Source organism: Chiloscyllium plagiosum, chromosome 45 (assembly GCF_004010195.1).
Source record: "Chiloscyllium plagiosum isolate BGI_BamShark_2017 chromosome 45, ASM401019v2, whole genome shotgun sequence".
Lineage (NCBI taxonomy): Eukaryota > Metazoa > Chordata > Chondrichthyes > Orectolobiformes > Hemiscylliidae > Chiloscyllium > Chiloscyllium plagiosum.
In genome coordinates, this window is record NC_057754.1 from 3,804,546 (window position 1) to 3,821,465 (window position 16,920).

Below are 16,920 nucleotides of genomic sequence, written 5' to 3' on the forward strand. Positions count from 1 at the left end.
CATATAAAATTCACAAAAATAAAGGCTCTCTAATACACTCACAACAGTATAATAAAAAACTATTTCTAAATAATAAAAAAAATATTTAAATGGAGATTTTCCCCCTTTTTCCCAGGGGGAAAATATATATATTCTATATATATTATTCTATATATATATATAGAATAATAAAAAAAAAACAAGGGGGGGGAGAAAATCGTTAAGTAGAGAACAAATAAATAAATCCCTCTCCCCCCCCCCCAAGATAATATGAAACAGTAAGGTTAAAAAAAGGGATTAATATATAAAATAAAAGGGGAGGGGGGATGTAAACCGGAGTGGGGGGAAAGCAAACCAACATCAATTATCTCTTACAATTTATCTAAGTCCAAAAATTCCTTGGCCTTTTCCGGCGATCCGAAGTTATACACGGACCCTTCATGGTTAAAGCGTAGCATCGCTGGGTAGCGCAAGGAGTACTGAATATATAAGTCCCTTAAACACTTCTTCGCCTCATCAAACACCTTCCTCTTTCGGACCAGAGCTGGGGAAAAGTCCTGGAATAACATGATCTTGGATCCTTTATAGATCATGGCTTGGGGATCTTTTCCAAGATTTCTGGAGACTTCCAGGAGCATCTGCCTCTCCTTGTAGCTCTGCAGCCAGAACAGGACCGGGCGGGGGCGCTGGTTCGAGCCGGGCCCGCGTATTGCAACCCGGTAGGCCCATTCCACCCTTACCTGGCCTGATCCAGCCTCCAGATTTAATATCTATGGAAGCCACTGTTCAAGAAACTCTGTAAGCTGGCCTTCCTCTTCCCGTTCGGGAAGGCCCAGCGAATGAATATTTTTTTGACGACCTCATTTCTCGAGGTCGTCGCTGTGATTCTCTAAGGTCCGGACTCGCTGTTCAAGAGTCCAGACCCAATCCACGGCCGATTGTGCTGTAGTTTCAGAGGTCGTGGCCTTTAGCTCCGCCCCTCCAACTCGGCACTCGATTTCCTTAATGTCTCGGTCGGTGCTTTTGCAGCGCGGCCGAGAGTGAGTCAGCTTCGGGATTCTTCAATAAAAGCGTCGATCTTCGCATCGAGTTTGGAGATGATTTCCACGAGGCTCGCCACCATAGGTAAGTCCCCCGGGGCAGCTGGAGCGGGTGAGGGTGGGGTTCCTGCTTGCTGAGAGCTGCGGGTTCCCTTCCCTTTAGTCACTTTTACTGGAGATTAAATTGTTTAAATTCAATACTAAACAACTAATTACATTAAGATGATTTGGTGAGTGTGGTGGGAGTGGGTGACCCACTTTGCCCAAGTCTTGGGAGGAGTACTGTAGACTCAGACTTGCTGGGTTGCCGCCATCTTGGATCCCCCGGAAGTCAGTGTTATGGCTGTGGGGAAGGTGCACAAAGAGTGAAGTCCAAATTAGATTGAAATTTGAGAGGTCCATACAGAAATCTAACAACATAACGTGGTAGGCAGTGGCCTGGTGGAATTATCACTGGACTGTTAATCCAGAAACCCAGGTAATGTTCTGGGGACCCAGGTTCAAATCCGACCAGGGCAGACTGTGCAATTTGAATTCAGTGAGTATCTGGATGAATCCATTGTCGAGTGTCAGGAAAAACCGATCTGATTCCTTTAAGAAAGGAAACTGCCATCCTTGCCTGGTCTGGACTACCTGTTACTCCAGACCCACAGTTGACTCTTAACTGCTCCCCGGACAATTAGGGATGGGCTATAAATGCTGGCCTAATCAGCGACGCCTTCATCCAGTGCATGAATAAAGAAAAAAATAAAGTGGGAAGAAGCTGTTCTTGAATCTGTTGGAACAAGTGTTTAAGCTTTTGTATCTTCCTGACGGAAGGGGTCGGAAAAGATGATAAGCGGGGTGGGAGGGGACTTTGACTATGTTGGCTGCCTTTCCAAGGTAGTGGGAAGTATAGAGGGGAGGTTGGCTTGTGTGATGGTCTGGGCTGTTTTCACAACTCTCTGTAGTTTCTTACGGTCTTGGGGAGAGCAGTTGCCCAAGCCATGATGCATTCAGATAGAATGCTTTCTATGGTGCACCAGTGAAAATTGGTCAGTGCCTCTATGGCTTTGCTGAATTTCCTTAGCCCCCTGCGGAAGGAGAGGTGTTTTTGTGCTTTCTGTAGATCAGGACTGCAGCGAATTAGTTGCTGTTGAAGGAAGTGACGTACTGTTGAACCTTTTTGCCTTGTCCACATCAGGATGAAATTGCCAGAATGCCAAATCTCAAAGGGAACAACATTTTATATTGCATTAGAAGAGGGTGCTGACTGAATGGCAAATTTACTGTGTTTGTTGAGGCACTGCCATGGCAAATGCGCCAGGGGTTGGCTCTAATCTAAATCCCCAAGCTTTAATAAAAACAAAATACTACGGGTACTGGAAATCCGAAATAAAAAGTGGAAAGCTCAGCAGGTCTAGCAGCATCTGTGGAGAATGAAACATTTACGTTTTGAGTGCAGTCTGCCAGAGCTCTGAAGAAGACTTGTGCCGGACTCGAAACATTAACTCTGCCTCTGTCTTCAGAGGTGTTGCCAGACGTGCTGAGTTTCTCCAGCACTTTCTGTCCCCAACCTTGCTTTGGTTGAAAAGACACAATGCGTAGGCATGTTTTTTTTTTCTGTTTGCAAAGCACATGGCCCTGTGTGTAAATCTATCTTTAGCTTGTAGCATGTGCGAGTGAGCCACACTGCTCTGAAATTAATTCTTGCTTTGTTATTGTTTATCTTCCATAAGTCAAGAATGGAAACCGTGTCCAAGGTCATAGCGGAGACCCAGGGGATTCAAATCCACTCTAACCAAGATGCCCTTGTGATTGCTGGTCAAGGCACCATAGGACTGGAGATCTTGCAACAAGTAACCAGAATCATTGTGTCTAAGTATATAGAACAGATGAAGGAGCCATTGTGTGTAATAGGGATTTAGGTAGAGTGTGTTCCATTGACCTGCACCCAACCTCTGTGCAATTGTACCTTTTTCTGCAACACGGACCAATCTTGCTTCAATTGCATAGGAGCTTAGATAGACCAGTCTGGAGTTCTGTCTGCTGTTTGACCTCCTTGTCTCAGGAAACATATTATTGCCATCGAGGGAGTGCAATGAAGGTTCACCAGATTTATTTCTGGGATGGCAGGACTGTCCTATAAAGAGAAATTGGGCTTGAATTCACTAAAGTATCAAAGAGTGTGAGGTGACTTAGTTGAAATCAACAAAATACTGAAACGGATAGAGATTGGTAAGATGTTTTCCCTGCTTGGGGAGTCCAGACCTGGGAGGTACAATTTAAACATAAAGGGATAAACACAAACTATTTAGGAACAAGATAAGAAATTTGTTTTCCTCAGAGGGTTATGAATCTTTAGAATTTTCCACCACGGAGGGCTGTGGAAGTTCACTCTTGGAGTATGTTTAAAATCGAGATTGATAAATATTTGATTATCAATGGCACAAAGGATTATGAGATCAATATGGGGATAGGGGGTAGCAGTGTGGGCTGAATGGCTTATCGCTGCTCCTGTGTTGCTGTCTCAATGCTCTGTTCCAATATAACCGCTCTTCCCATGGGCTCTTACTTGGTCTCCTGTCAAACAGGTCCCAGATGTACAGGCTGTGGTGGTTCCAGTTGGTGGTGGAGGAATGGTCTCTGGAATCACAGTCGCCATCAAGGTAGGATATATGGTTGGGAGATGAGTAATGGGCACTAACTATGTTGCACGCGGAGAGCTGGAGCTAACAGTGTAAACACACAGTGTGTTATACGTGTTCTGTTGGATGTCACGCTCACACCTTCCATTCTTGTCCCCTTCTACCAACCACCCCCGTCCTCCGCAGACTCAACGTCCACAGGTCAAAATTTATGCAGCAGAACCGGAGAAGGCAGATGACTGTTACCAGTCCAAGCAGTGTGGCTGCCTGACCCCCAACAAGTACGCTCCTGTGACAATAGCTGATGGAGTGAAGACTAGCATTGGGGAGAAGACTTGGCCCATCATCAGGGACCTGGTGGATGATGTGTTCACCGTCAGTGAGGAGGAGATTAAGGTACCTATCCCTCAATCTGCATGTTGAATTTTGGCCATGTTATATTTTGACATAGAGTCATACAGCATGGAAATGAATCCTGCGGTCCAACCAGTCCACGCCAAACATAATCCCAAACTAAACTAGTTCCACTTACCTGCTCCTTGCCCATATCTCTCCAAACCGTTCTGATTCATGTCCTTATCCAAATGTCTTTTCAACATTGTAATTGTACCCACATCCACCACTTCCTCAGGAAGGTCATTCCACCCATGAACCACTCTCTGTGTTAAGAATTTGCCCCTCATATCTTTTGTAAATCTTTCTCCTCTCGCCCTAAAAATATGACCCCTATTGTTGAAGTCCCCCATCTTAGAGAAAAGACAGCTACCACTGACTCTATCTGTACCCCTCATTATTTTATAAACTTCTATCACGTCACCTCTCAACCTCCTACTATCCTGCGGAAGAAGTCCCAGCTTATCCAACCTTCCATACCTGGCAACATCCTGGTAAATCTCCTCTGAACTCTCTCCAGTTTAATAATATCCTTCCTATAACTGGGTGACCAGAACTGCACACGGTGTTCTAGAAGAGGCCTCACCAAGGTCCTGTACAAAAGCAACATAACGTCCCAACTCCTATACTCAAGGACTGAGCAACGAAGGTAAGTGTGCCACTGTGTCCATATGTGACACAAACATCAAAGAGTTATGTACCTGCTCCCCAGCTCCCTCTGTTCTACAACACTACCCAAGGCCCTAACATTCCCCTTCCTCACCAATTCCAGGGAGCAGCTGGAATGAGGATTGACAACCAACTGGGCACCCCACCCAGCTACACGTGTTATCAGACGGTGCAGCATGGCATTTGCGAATACAGGGTAGAGTGAGCAACGTGATGTTTTAGCCAGTATCACTGGCGAGATGTCAAAATCCTTGACAGATCATATATCCCAAAGGCACTGTTCACTTAGTGTCTTAGGACATCATGGAAACTGCAACTACAGTTTTTAGATTAGATTAGATTCCCTACAGTGTGAAACAGGCCCTTCGGCCCAACTATCCACGCTGACTCTCCGAACAGTAACCCACCCAGACCCATTTCCCTCTGACTAATGCACCTAACACTATGGGTAATTTAGCGTGGCCAATTCACCTGACCTGCACATCTTTGGACTGTGGGAGGAAACCGGAGCACCCGGAGGAAACCCACACAGACACGGGGAGAATGTGCAAACTCCATACAGGCAGTCGCCCGAGGCTGGAATCAAACCTTTGGCCCTGGTGCTGTGAGGCAGCAGTTGTGATCACGTTGGCCATGACTCACTGGGTGGCACTGTCACCCAAGTCAGTGAGTTATGGGTTTGAGAGCCCCAGGGACTGGAACATAAATTCTGGATTAGAGTGGTGCTGGAAAAGCACAGCAGTTCAGGCAGCATCTGAGGAGCAGGAAAATCGACGTTTCAAGCAAAAGCCCTTCATCAGGAATACTTTTGCCCGAAACGTCGATTTTCCTGCTCCTCGGATGCTGCCTGACCTGCTGTGCTTTTCCAGCACCACTCTAATCCAGAGTCTGGTTTCCAGCATCTGCAGACATTGTTTTTACCGACTGGAACATAAATCCCAGGCTGACTCTCCCAGTGCCTGTACTGAGGGAGTGCTGCACCCATCAGAGGTGCTGTTGTTTTAGGTGAAACTGAGGCCTCTAGCTGCCTTTTCATGTGGGTATAAAAGGTCACTGCAGTATTCCAACAAAGAGGGTGGGGGGTGCTGTTCTCACCACTGTCTTGTCCCTCCGTGGATATCGCAAAGCAAATGTTTTGTCGTTATTTCATGTTGTTGGCATCTTTGTGTGTGCCAGATTTCCTGTGTTACAGCAGTGACTACGCTTGACAACAAATCTCAGTGGCTGCAAAGTATTTTGGGACATATTACACCTGGTAGGCACACAGAAAAGCCAGCCCAACTCGTCCATATTGGTGTTTCTGCTCCACATAAGCTTTCTCTGACCTTTTCTCACCCAAATCTACTGCTGTTATATGTTCCCTTTTAAATGCTTCTGTACGATTTATTTCAGTCTCGCCCCATGGGAGGGAGTTCCACATTCCCACCACTCTCTGGGTGAAGGTGTTTGGCTTGCATTCCCAATTTGGTTTGTTGGTGGCCATCTTATATTGATCGGGTGGAGTTCGGCTCTACCTCTGGCAGTGTGGCAATTGAGTAAAGGTAACTATAAAAACTATAAAGGAGCTGCTCACAGTTGATTGGAAGGGCAGCCTGGCAGGGAAGATGGAGGAGCATCAATGGCACGGTAATAGAGTCATAAAGATGTACAGCACGGAAACAGACCCTTCGGTCCACCCATCCACGCCAACCAGATATCCCAACCTAATCCAGTCCCATTTGCCAGCATTTGGCCCATATCCCTCCAAACCCTTCCTATTCATATACCCATCCAGATACCTTTTAAATGTTGCAATTGTACCAGCCTCCACCACTTCCTCTGGCAGCTCATTTCATACACACAGCACCCTCTGCTTGAAAACGTTGCCCCTTAGGTCCCTTTTAAATCTTTCCCCTCTCATCATAAACCTATGCCCTTTAGTTCTGGACTCCCCCCACCGCAGGGAAATTGTCTAGTCACCCTATCCATGCCCCTCATGATTTTGTAAACCTTTCAGCCTCTGACATGTCTCTTATAAAACAAAATGGCAGAGAGGTGACCTAACAGAAGTGTGTCAACTTCTGGTAGCTTTCGACAGAGCAGAAACAGAGACAATGTATCCTCTTGTGAAGCCATAAGATACAGGAGCAAAGTTAGGCCATTTGGCCCACTGCAATGACAACATTTAAAAGGCATTTGGATGGGTATATCAATAGGAAGGGTTTGGAGGGACATGGGCCAGGTGCTGGCAGGTGGGACTAGATTGGGTTGGGATGTCTGGTTGGCATGGACAGGTTGGACTGAAGGGCCTGTTTCCATGCTGTACATCTCTATGACTCAATGATTCTAAGAATCCTAGCCTTTCCTAATGTGTATCCCCCTTCATTTCTGCTGTCGCCCTGTATAGCCCTTCTTCACATCCTCTCCAACACCCCTACGTCATTTTTATAATCTGGCGGCCAGGCTTGTGTGTGGTATTCCAAGGACATTGCAAAGGGATGAAACCATTCTACAATTGGCGCTCTTTATCTTTTGCAGCGGGCTACACGGCTGATGTGGGAGCGGGCGAAGCTGGTGATTGAGCCCACCGCGGGCGTCGGGGTCGCAGTGGTCCTCTCCCCCCGGTTTCGAGACCTCCCGGGCAATCTCCGCAATGTCTGTGTGGTGCTGTGTGGAGGCAACGTGGACTTGGACTCTCTTGATTGGCTGAAGGTCACTGAGTGAAACGTTTTTGACCTCTTGATGAAGCCAAATGATGGGTGGGTGGGCGTGTGCGTGAGAGAGAGATAACAGTCAGAAAATTGAAGGGGAAACTAAGATAATAATCAATGGCTCAAAGATATTAATTGTATAATAATGATGGTTAATGATATGCAGGAAGTGAGAATGTGGCATAACCAGTGTGTTAATGTAACTCATGAGTATCACAAGGGCTCCAAAATTACATTTTAATTTCATTTTCTTTGGCTTGCTTTAAAGTTATAATTTTTGTACAAAAAGCCCCTATTAGGGCCGGTCACTCTGCAACATTATTAATTGGTTTTAATTGAAACTTTAAAAAACAGTCAGAAGAGTTTCTGAAACTGAGTTAGGAGGTGTATGCTTGTCATCCGTCACTCTGTAAATAAATGTAAGACTGTGTAAAGATTGGCACCAGTACTATCCTTCACTTTGCAGGTGATAGTAAAGGAGAGGGAGAGAGATTTGTGAAGTGTAAGTAGATTAGAGAGGCTGGAACTGTTCTCCTTGGAGAAGGGAAGATTAAGAGGTGCTTTGATGGCGGTATCCAAAATTACGAGGTGTCTGGATAGAGTCAATAGAGAGTAAGCATCCTCGTTGGTGGAAGAATTGAGAACCATAGAGCACTGATTTTAATTGATTGGCAAAAGAAGCAAGGGGGACGTCAAGAAAAACACGTTTCACACAGCAAGTGGTTAGGATCTCGGGTGTACTGCCTGAGGAAATTAAATCATGGCTTTCGAAAAGGAATTTGATAATTATCTGAAGAGAATGAGCCATGGCCTTATTGAGTAGCAGTGGAGACTCTAGGTGCTGATTAGCAGCTTCTTGCTCCTAACCCGTGCATTCATATGGGAAGACATTTGCAGGGACTGTTATGGATCAGACCAGACCAGTCTAGACTCTAACCTTTTTCTTATTTTAACGGTAGATGTGAAGTAGCATGTTCCAGATGCAATACAACTGGTCAAACTACTCAATGTTAAGAAAAACTCAATTTATTTAGGGTGTATAGTTAATGAAGTGGGCATTGACATGGGGCATGCTGACACGGGGCACACAGACACAAGATGGCCGCTGAGCCATAAGTTGGTCGCTTAGCACACAAGATGGCCACTGAGCCATAAGTTGGTACTTAGCACACAAGATGGCCGCTGAGCCATTACATGGAAAGTACAGCGAAGCATACACAGATATGCCTGAGGCCAACAGGATACCAGCACAATAGACACAGAATATAGATAATTAATTTAAAGTGGGTGGGGGAGAGAATACACATCAGTAACATCTACTGCCCGCCGAAGTGTCTGAGTCCAGCCACCACCTTCAATAGAAATGTTAACTCCCTGATTCTGCTTGTATACATGTATTAATACCTTAGATTGGCAGTAATGGAAAACGATCTTCCTTCTCAGGAAGGATGATCACGACCAATTACTGCAGCAATGGACTTCTGGGTAGCTGCTGAAACTGACAATGACTCTGTAACATTCCTCTGAAACCCACAATGACTCTGTAATGTTTTCTGTAAGCAAACCATGCTGCACAAACAAAGACTCGCTATCTGGACCATTATACCATGAATTGTATAAAACATCGTGACATGTACTCCAGGGGGGGAAGAGAAGACTGGCAGCTGACAGCCATGCTGCCGGATCTCTCTTTCTCTCCTCGGGGCTCCGGTTTCTTTGTACAATGTTGCTGAATCCCGATTCTGACTCTGAAACTGGTGATTTTCCCCACAACAATTAAAATACAAACAAGAGAAATACTTAGCTATCGGAAAATGTAACCAGATAATAGATACAATATCATTACTAATTAACCGTTCCAATATAATAACACCCTGTAAACACATGGCAAAAGGCAAATTCAGACACAGATTCTCACATGCAGTTCTCCAATCCCAGAGGAAAAAACATCAAGAGGAAATTCAGAGAGCATAGCAGGTAGGAATCATTCACTGAAGCTTCCAGCTCTTCTGAGATCCCAAAGGGCTTCTGCTGCTTCAAGCTGAATAAAACACTAGAAAGCCTGGTCTGTGAAAGTTGCTTCCATTATTCCAACTTTTGGAAAAAAAACCTGAAGGTCTCACAAGTTGTTTACATATGTGATTTGGTAGGCAGTTTGTCACCTCTGTCTTACAACTTCTCAAATAAAAACAGGACTAAGTAACCTTTTAAAGCAACAGCATTGGTCACAGGACATAGCCAGGGAGTGTGAGTAGCCAAGTCAGTCATGCTGACAGCAGGCAGAGACACAACCGGCTGAATTAACACCAGTAACCATTCTGTGACTCTGATTTGAACAACAAAGGGTGTAGAAGCAGCACTTTAGAGGAAAGGTCTAAAGATAGGAGAGGTTGGTTGGAGTACCTGGTGAATCAGGAGCCAGGGAGGGATGGTGGGGTACTATCAGCAGTAAATACTACTCGGAAGAGCAAAGGTTTGAACTGAGATTTCAGTGAGGTGTGAATGTTTGGCCTTGCCAGTGTGGCCAGAAGGTAGCCTTAACAAAACCACAAATGAGTAGACCATAATTGTATCAGTCCTGGGTACCTTGTCATTTACATTATCTATTTGTACAGGTATCTGTAAAACAATGGTATTTTGTGTCAACCCAGCAGCAGAATAATAGCCAGAACTTCTGAGGTAACAAACATTTTATTGATTTCACAAGATAAAGCTGTTGTTTCTCTGCTCTGAGTCAAAGTAATACAAACTGGGTAATAGCCTTTAGTGCTGTACGTGAACTGCTTTAGTGTCAGCGTCTCTGCTCAAGTATCAGGACAGAGGGCACTTGCTTGGATGCAGTCAGTTTAGTGGAGAAGATGTCACACACCCTGCTTACTCACACTGCATTTAGGTTGCCAATGGGGGCTTTAAAGTCCTGTTCCCTTGCTTATTTCTGAACTTGCGCCCCCACCAGAGTCTTTCCCCATTCTTCCTTTGACTTCTCAAGTTTCTTTTGTGAAAGAAAAATTGCCATTTCACCACTGCGAATAGATCTATCCAAACCCTTGCCTTCTCCGTCTTAGAACGTAAGAAATAGGCCATTCAGTCCCTCAAGCCAGCTCCACCATTCAGTGGGATCATGATCAATCTTTTATTTCAACACCATTTTCCTACACAACCCCCAGACAATGATAGGTCGAAGGAGTAAATTGTTTTGTTCCCAACCTATTCATTATTCCTTGAATATTTGCGGCATAAAATTTGAACGTTGATCTGATTGTATTGCTCGGGTAATCCGAATGCTTCAGAAAATGTTCTGCGTCACTGTTTTCCCCAAAGGTTCTGCTCTGCAGTAATATCCATAATTTTGTGACATACCTAATTTGGTGTAGTTCATCTCAAGGGTATGACAGCCTCCTGAAACAGTGTCCAGAGATACCTGATATGTCCAGAGTGTCCACAGCTTAGGCTCCAGCTCATTGAGAGTCATTGAGTCACGCAGCATGGAAACAGACCCTTAGGTCCAACCAGTCCATGCCAAACATTATCCCAAACTAAACTACTCCCACCTGCCTGCTCCTGGCCCATACCCCTCTAAACCTTTCCTATTAATGTACTTATCCTAATGATCTGGACCAGATGGGCCAATGGGCTGAGAAGTGGCAGATGGAGTTTAACTCGGATAAATGTGAGGTGCAGAAAAGATTTACAAGGATGTTGCCAGGGTTGGAGGGTTTGAGCTACAGGGAGAGATTGAACAGGTTGGGACTGTTTTCCCTGGAGCGTCGGAGGCTGAGGGGTGACCTTATAGAGGTTTCTAAAATTATGAGGGGCATGGATAGGGTAAATAGGCAAAGTCTTTTCCCTGGGGTCGGGAGTCCAGAACAAGAGGGCATAGGTTTAGGGTGAGAGGGGAAAGATATGAAAGAGACCTAAGGGGCAACTTTTTCATGCAGCGGGTAGTGTGTGTATGGAATGAGCTGCCAGAGGAAGTGGTGGAGGCTGGTACAATTGCAACATTTAAGAGGCATTTGGATGGGTATATGAATACGAAGAGTTTGGAGGGATATGGGCTGGGTGCTGGCAGGTGGGACTAGTTTGGGTTGGGATATCTGGTTGGCATGGACGAGTTGGACAAAAGGGTCTGTTTCTGTGCTGTACATCTCTATGACTTCATGACTCCAAATGCCTTTTAAATATTGTAACTGTACCCACATCCACCGCATCCTCTGGAAATTCATTCCACACACGAACCACTCTCTGAGTAAAGAATTTGCCCCTTGTGTCTTTTTAAAATCTCTCTCCTCTCACCTAAAAAACGTGCGTCTTGAAATCCCCCACCCAGGGAAAAGACAACTACCATTAACCCTATCTATACCCCTCATTCTGTAAGGTCACTTATCAACCTCCTACACTCCATCAACTCTGAGCTGAAATTCCTCGAGCAGTAGAAGTGGGTCACAATGGAAAGCACTGGGGTCCACCAGCCTCTACATACTACAGCTGTAACACATTGGCTGCCATCTTTACTCCGTGTAGTTAATTCATTGAATTGGAGCATGGAAAATCTCCCTATTCTGTGGGACTGTCCCTCGTCTACGAGCTCCTCAGACTGGTGACTAAAGAGCCCACCCCAGTCACCCTGATTCGGACCCCCACCGGCGAGCTGCTCTCAGCACTTTTGGGCCCCAGTTCCCCCTTCGCTGTCTTCCCTCTGAGCTTGGTCAGGAGATCCAGGGCGATGGAGTCCCATTCTTCCGGCAGCAGCAGCAGCAAGAAGGCCAGGCAAAGGACAAGTAGGGCAGCTAGTCTCACGTCACCAAGGCCTGGCATCGTACCACAATAAACATCAGTGACTGTGAACGAGAAAAGGGAGAGATTGAGAAACGGTGGTGAGCAAAGTGGTGGAATTATGTTGCAATTTTTATTTCCAATGCTGGATTATTTCCCTGGTCAGTTTCACCACATCTCTGTAGGTGTTAATTTTGTGTATGTCTTCCATTCCTCGTAGATAATGGTGAAATCTCACCGTTTTTACCGGGAGAGACTGGAATTGCTACATGAATTCCGTTTGCTGAAGTTGGTAGAATCTTTTTTCTCTTTTTACAGAAAAAGAAGAAAAACAGAAAAAAGGCAGTACAAAACAGACCATAACATAATACCATTGTTAATAAATGACCTACTATTCTACCAGAACAAACAGATCTATTTACCTTAAACAAAACTAAACATATTAAATAAATACTAACTTAAACTAAATTTAAATAACTTAAATTAAATAATACCTCACTACTTTATTCCATCTCACTCAATAGACCTCCACTGAGGCTCCCATCCCTGGGAGCTCCATCTACAGTACCAGTATTCTTTCTCCCTTCCAGTCTGTTCCCCCTGGGGCCTGACAGACACCCACACTGATTCCCACGGCTACACCACGGCCCTTTTTAATATTGCTGAAGAATCTTTTTTTAAAATCATTTGCTGCAGTTCTGCTTAAATAGATTCTGTAGACTGTTTGAGTAGGACCCTGTTTAAACAGACTCTGGGATCTCTTAGCTGCAGTGCGATGTTCACATAGCTGTTTGGTGACAGTTTGCCGTAATGTTAAGCGTGAATTGACTCTGTAGACTGTTTGCTGTCATGCTGCCTTCACAAAGGCTCTGTCTATTGCAGTAATGTGCTAATTTATTGATGGGATGTGGGCATTGCTGGCTGGTCCCGCATTTATTGCCCATCTCTAGTTGCCCTTGAACTGCTGCGGTCCACCTGTTGTGACTTGACCCACAGTGCCATTAGGGACGGAATTCCAGGATTTTGACCCAGCCACAGTGAAGGAACAGCGACATATTTCCGAATCAGAATGGCGAGTGGCTTAAAGGGGAACTTGGAAGATGGTGGTGTTCCCTTTATCTGCTACCCTTGTCCTTCTAGATGGGAACAGTTGTGGGTTTGGAAGGTGCTGGTCTGAGCATCTTTGGTGAATTTCTGCAGTGCATCTTGTAAATGGTGCACCCTGCTGCTGGTGAGCATCAGTGGTGGAGGGAGTGGATGTTTGTCGATGTGGTGCCAATCAAACAGCCTGCTCTGTCCTCGATGCTGTCAAGCTTCTTGAGTGTTGTTGGAGCTGCATTCATCCAGGTAAGTGGGGAGTATTCCATCACACTCCTGACTTGTGACTTGTAGATGGTGGACAGGCTTTGGGATATCAGGAGGTGAGTTACTTGCTGCAGTATCCCTCGTCTCTGACCCAGTCTTGTTGCCATTGTATTTATGTGGTGAGTCCATTTGAGTTTCTGGTCAATAATAACCCCCAGGATATTGATTCAATGGTAATGCCATTGAATGTCAAAGGGCAATGGTTAGATTGTCTGTTATTGGTGATGGTCATAGCCTGGCATTAGTGTCGCGCAAATGTTACTTGCCACTTGTCAGTCCAAGCCTGGGTATTATCCAACTCTTGTTGCATTTGAACTTGTTGACTGCCATGGTGTAAATCGACTCTGTAGTCTGCAGTACTGCACGAGGAGACTGTTTGCTGCAGTGCCACGTTTATATAGATTGTACAGTGTTTTCTTGTCTAAGTACTAATTTAAGTATACTCTTTGGTCAGGGAGTACAAACCCAGATGCAGCGCTAGCTAAAATTTGGTGTGTCGCATGATATGTGCTGCATTATGAGGGAGCTGCTGTGTTAGCCTCACCGGCGTTTACTGGTATGCTCAGAAATGCTCCCAACGACACCAAGACAGGGAAGGTTACTGTAGCCCCACAGTTGATCACAGCATTGAATACTGAAAGAGAAAGAACATTTTTGTGGGTCAATGTAGGTGTTCAGCCACCAACTCACCATCAAGCCTCTGTCACAATCCTATAGTAACAACACAAGATTCTCTCTACTATATTATTAATCATTCCCAGGGGTAGGCCACTCAATATGATCAGAACTGATCATCCAGTACCCTATTCCCTCTTTCCCCTTATGTCCTTTGATTCATTTAGACTTAAGAACTATATCTACATCTTTCTTGAAAGTCTTCAATGCCTCAACAGTTTCCTGTGGAAGACAATTCCGCAGGCTCACCACTCTCTGGGTGAAGAAATTCCTTCTTATGTCTGTGCTAAATGGCCTACCGGTAACCTGAGGCTGTGACCCCTGGTTCTAGACCTCCTAGTCATTGAGAACAATTCAGAGTAAAACTCCATCTGTGCTGTCCACATCTAACACACCTGGGATAGTTACAACACAGGGTTAGATAGACAGTACCTGTAAGTCCTCATCAAACGCTCCCAGGATTGGTATTCCAGTAAGCTACAAGTGTGTCCCTTTTACATTTCTCACATCAGCTCTCATTGCAGCCTCAAAGGGTTGCCCAGTTGGTGCTGAATTAGAAGCTGTTTCGTGGTGTAGAACCAGGCAGTCTAACCTTTTCACCTACATTCCTCACAGTCAGCAGAAAAGACAGAGTTCTTTATAGTTACAGTGATCTAACCTGCCAGACAGACCCAGGTTTGCAAATGGGCATTGTTTGGTTTTACCACCTCAGACTAATCCAACGCCGTGCATGAGGATGAGGTGAAATACACTCACGTACCTAAGAGGAGGGCAGCCAGTCCACACAGCTGCTCCCAGGGTACGTCCCTGGCAGAAGGCCAGTGTTCCACTCTGGTGACGTACAGGATGACAGCGACCCAGCTGAGGAAGAGGAGGTTGAAGGCACCCAGTGCAGTGAGAAAGAGGGCCACTTCCCTGCAGCTCACTCTGCCAAGTAGGAGCTTAAACAGGACCTGTTGGCCAAGGAACACTGAGTTAACTCCGGGCTAACGACATTCTTCCTATACTGTACTCTTCTTGTTTGAGACCAACTTGGATAAATGTCCAAAAGACATCAAATCCACACCAATGCCTCGTTTCCCCGTCCTAGAACCAGGAAATCCTTTTATCTGCTTGAAGTGAATACAAGCCTAATCTTTGCAAACTCTCCTCGTAATTTAGCTGAATGTCGTTGCAGTGAACGTGGCAACATTTGATTTGATTTATTATTGTAAGATGTCCCGAGATCCAGTGAAAAGTATTGTTTTGCGTGCTATCCAGACAAATCATACCTTACATAAATAAATCAGGGTAATGGACCAGAATGTAGATTATAGTGTTACAGCTACAGAGAAGGTGCAATGAAAGATCAACTGTAATATATGAGTAGTCTGTTCATAAGTCTGTTAACAGCTGGGAAGAAGCTGTCCTTGAATCTGTTGGTAGGTAGGATTTAGCAGGAGGAGTAGACCATCTGGACTTTCAGTAAGACCATTGCTGACCTGGTTGTGGCCTCAATTTCATTTTACAGTCTGTCACGACATAACCCTTGTCTATTAAAAATCCATCTAACTCAGCCCTGAATAAATCCATTGTTTCTGGGAAGAGAATTCCACTGGCTAACAACCCTCTGAGAGAAACAAACCTCTCCTCATCGCGTCCCCCCCCAAAGTTAAACTATCTCCGACCTGAAGTATGGTGCTCAAACTAGACCCAGTTACTCAAGATGGGACTGAACGAGAACTCTGTGTAACTGTAGCGCCACGCCCATCCATTTATGTCTCAGCCCTGTTGGAATTAAAAAACATTTATCCCTAAGGTATTCCCTGCCACTGTTCCCATGCCAGTTGACTTGCTACTCTGTGGGAAATTAGGGTGGGCTACACAACACTCCCCTTTGCAAGTGTAACAGACCAACAGAGCCACCCTCGGCTGTAGCCACCTCACTCTCGAAGCACGCAGTTGTGGGTTCGAGACCCGCCACGATCCAAGCAGACAATCCCTGTTGCCTGCTCCCGGGGAGGGGGAGTATTGCATTGTCAAAGGTGATGTCTTTCAGATGTGATGTTAAACTCAGAACCCCGTCTACTCTCTCAACGGGGTATAAAGGATCCCACAGACTCTGATGGAAGAAGAACAGTAGGGGGAGCTCTCCCCTTAGTTGGGGTCAGGAGTTATCCCTCAGTCATAGAGTCATACAGCACAGACATATAGACCCTTCAGTCCAACTTGTCCTAGCTCCCCAAACTGAATTAGTCCCACTTTCCTGCGTTTGGCCCATATCCCCTTAAACCTTTCCTATTCATGTACCTGTCCAAATGTCTTTTTAAGGATGCGGATCTTATCAGATCGAGTGGATCGGTTGGGGAGATAGATAGAAGCAATGAGAAATTTGTAACAGCAACAGTATGTGATGGATGGAAGTTATAGGAAGGGGGGACAGTCTCAGATACAGTCACATAGATGGGTTAACTCCAGGAAGGGTGAGAGAGGTCGGCACCAAGGGCAGGAGTCTTTTGTGGATATACCCATTTCAAACAGGTATGCTGTTTTGGAAAATGTAGGGGGTGTTGGATTCTCAGGGGAACGTAGCACGAACAGCTAGGTTTCTAGTATTGAGACTGGCTCTAATGTAACGAGGAGTACATCGGCTTCCAAGAGATCAATTGTGTTAGGGGATTCTGTAGTCCGAGGAATAGACAGACGTTTCTGTGGCCAGCAGAGAAAAAG

The 16,920-nt window shown here is 45.3% G+C and overlaps 2 protein-coding genes across 4 annotated transcripts in view; one reads left to right on the forward strand and one right to left on the reverse strand.

Annotated features, from left to right (window-relative positions):
- The window catches only part of LOC122543841 (serine racemase-like), a 19,864-nt gene extending 12,032 nt beyond the window's left edge, over positions 1–7,832 (forward strand). For all 3 annotated transcript variants that reach the window (XM_043682655.1, XM_043682656.1, XM_043682657.1), the window contains 4 exons: positions 2,738–2,857; positions 3,593–3,667; positions 3,833–4,042; positions 7,226–7,832. In XM_043682655.1, the coding sequence (XP_043538590.1) occupies positions 2,738–2,857; positions 3,593–3,667; positions 3,833–4,042; positions 7,226–7,411 (591 nt within the window). In that variant the 3' untranslated portion in view covers positions 7,412–7,832. The remainder of the gene's footprint in view (positions 1–2,737; positions 2,858–3,592; positions 3,668–3,832; positions 4,043–7,225) is intronic.
- A 3,907-nt stretch (positions 7,833–11,739) lies between these two features.
- The window catches only part of LOC122543989 (putative thiamine transporter SLC35F3), a 10,744-nt gene continuing 5,563 nt past the window's right edge, over positions 11,740–16,920 (reverse strand). The window contains exons 2-4 of the mRNA XM_043682998.1: positions 14,972–15,164; positions 14,081–14,170; positions 11,740–12,236 (exon numbers count right to left, since the gene is read on the reverse strand). Coding sequence (XP_043538933.1) covers positions 11,977–12,236; positions 14,081–14,170; positions 14,972–15,164 — 543 coding nt within the window. The 3' untranslated portion in view covers positions 11,740–11,976. The remainder of the gene's footprint in view (positions 12,237–14,080; positions 14,171–14,971; positions 15,165–16,920) is intronic.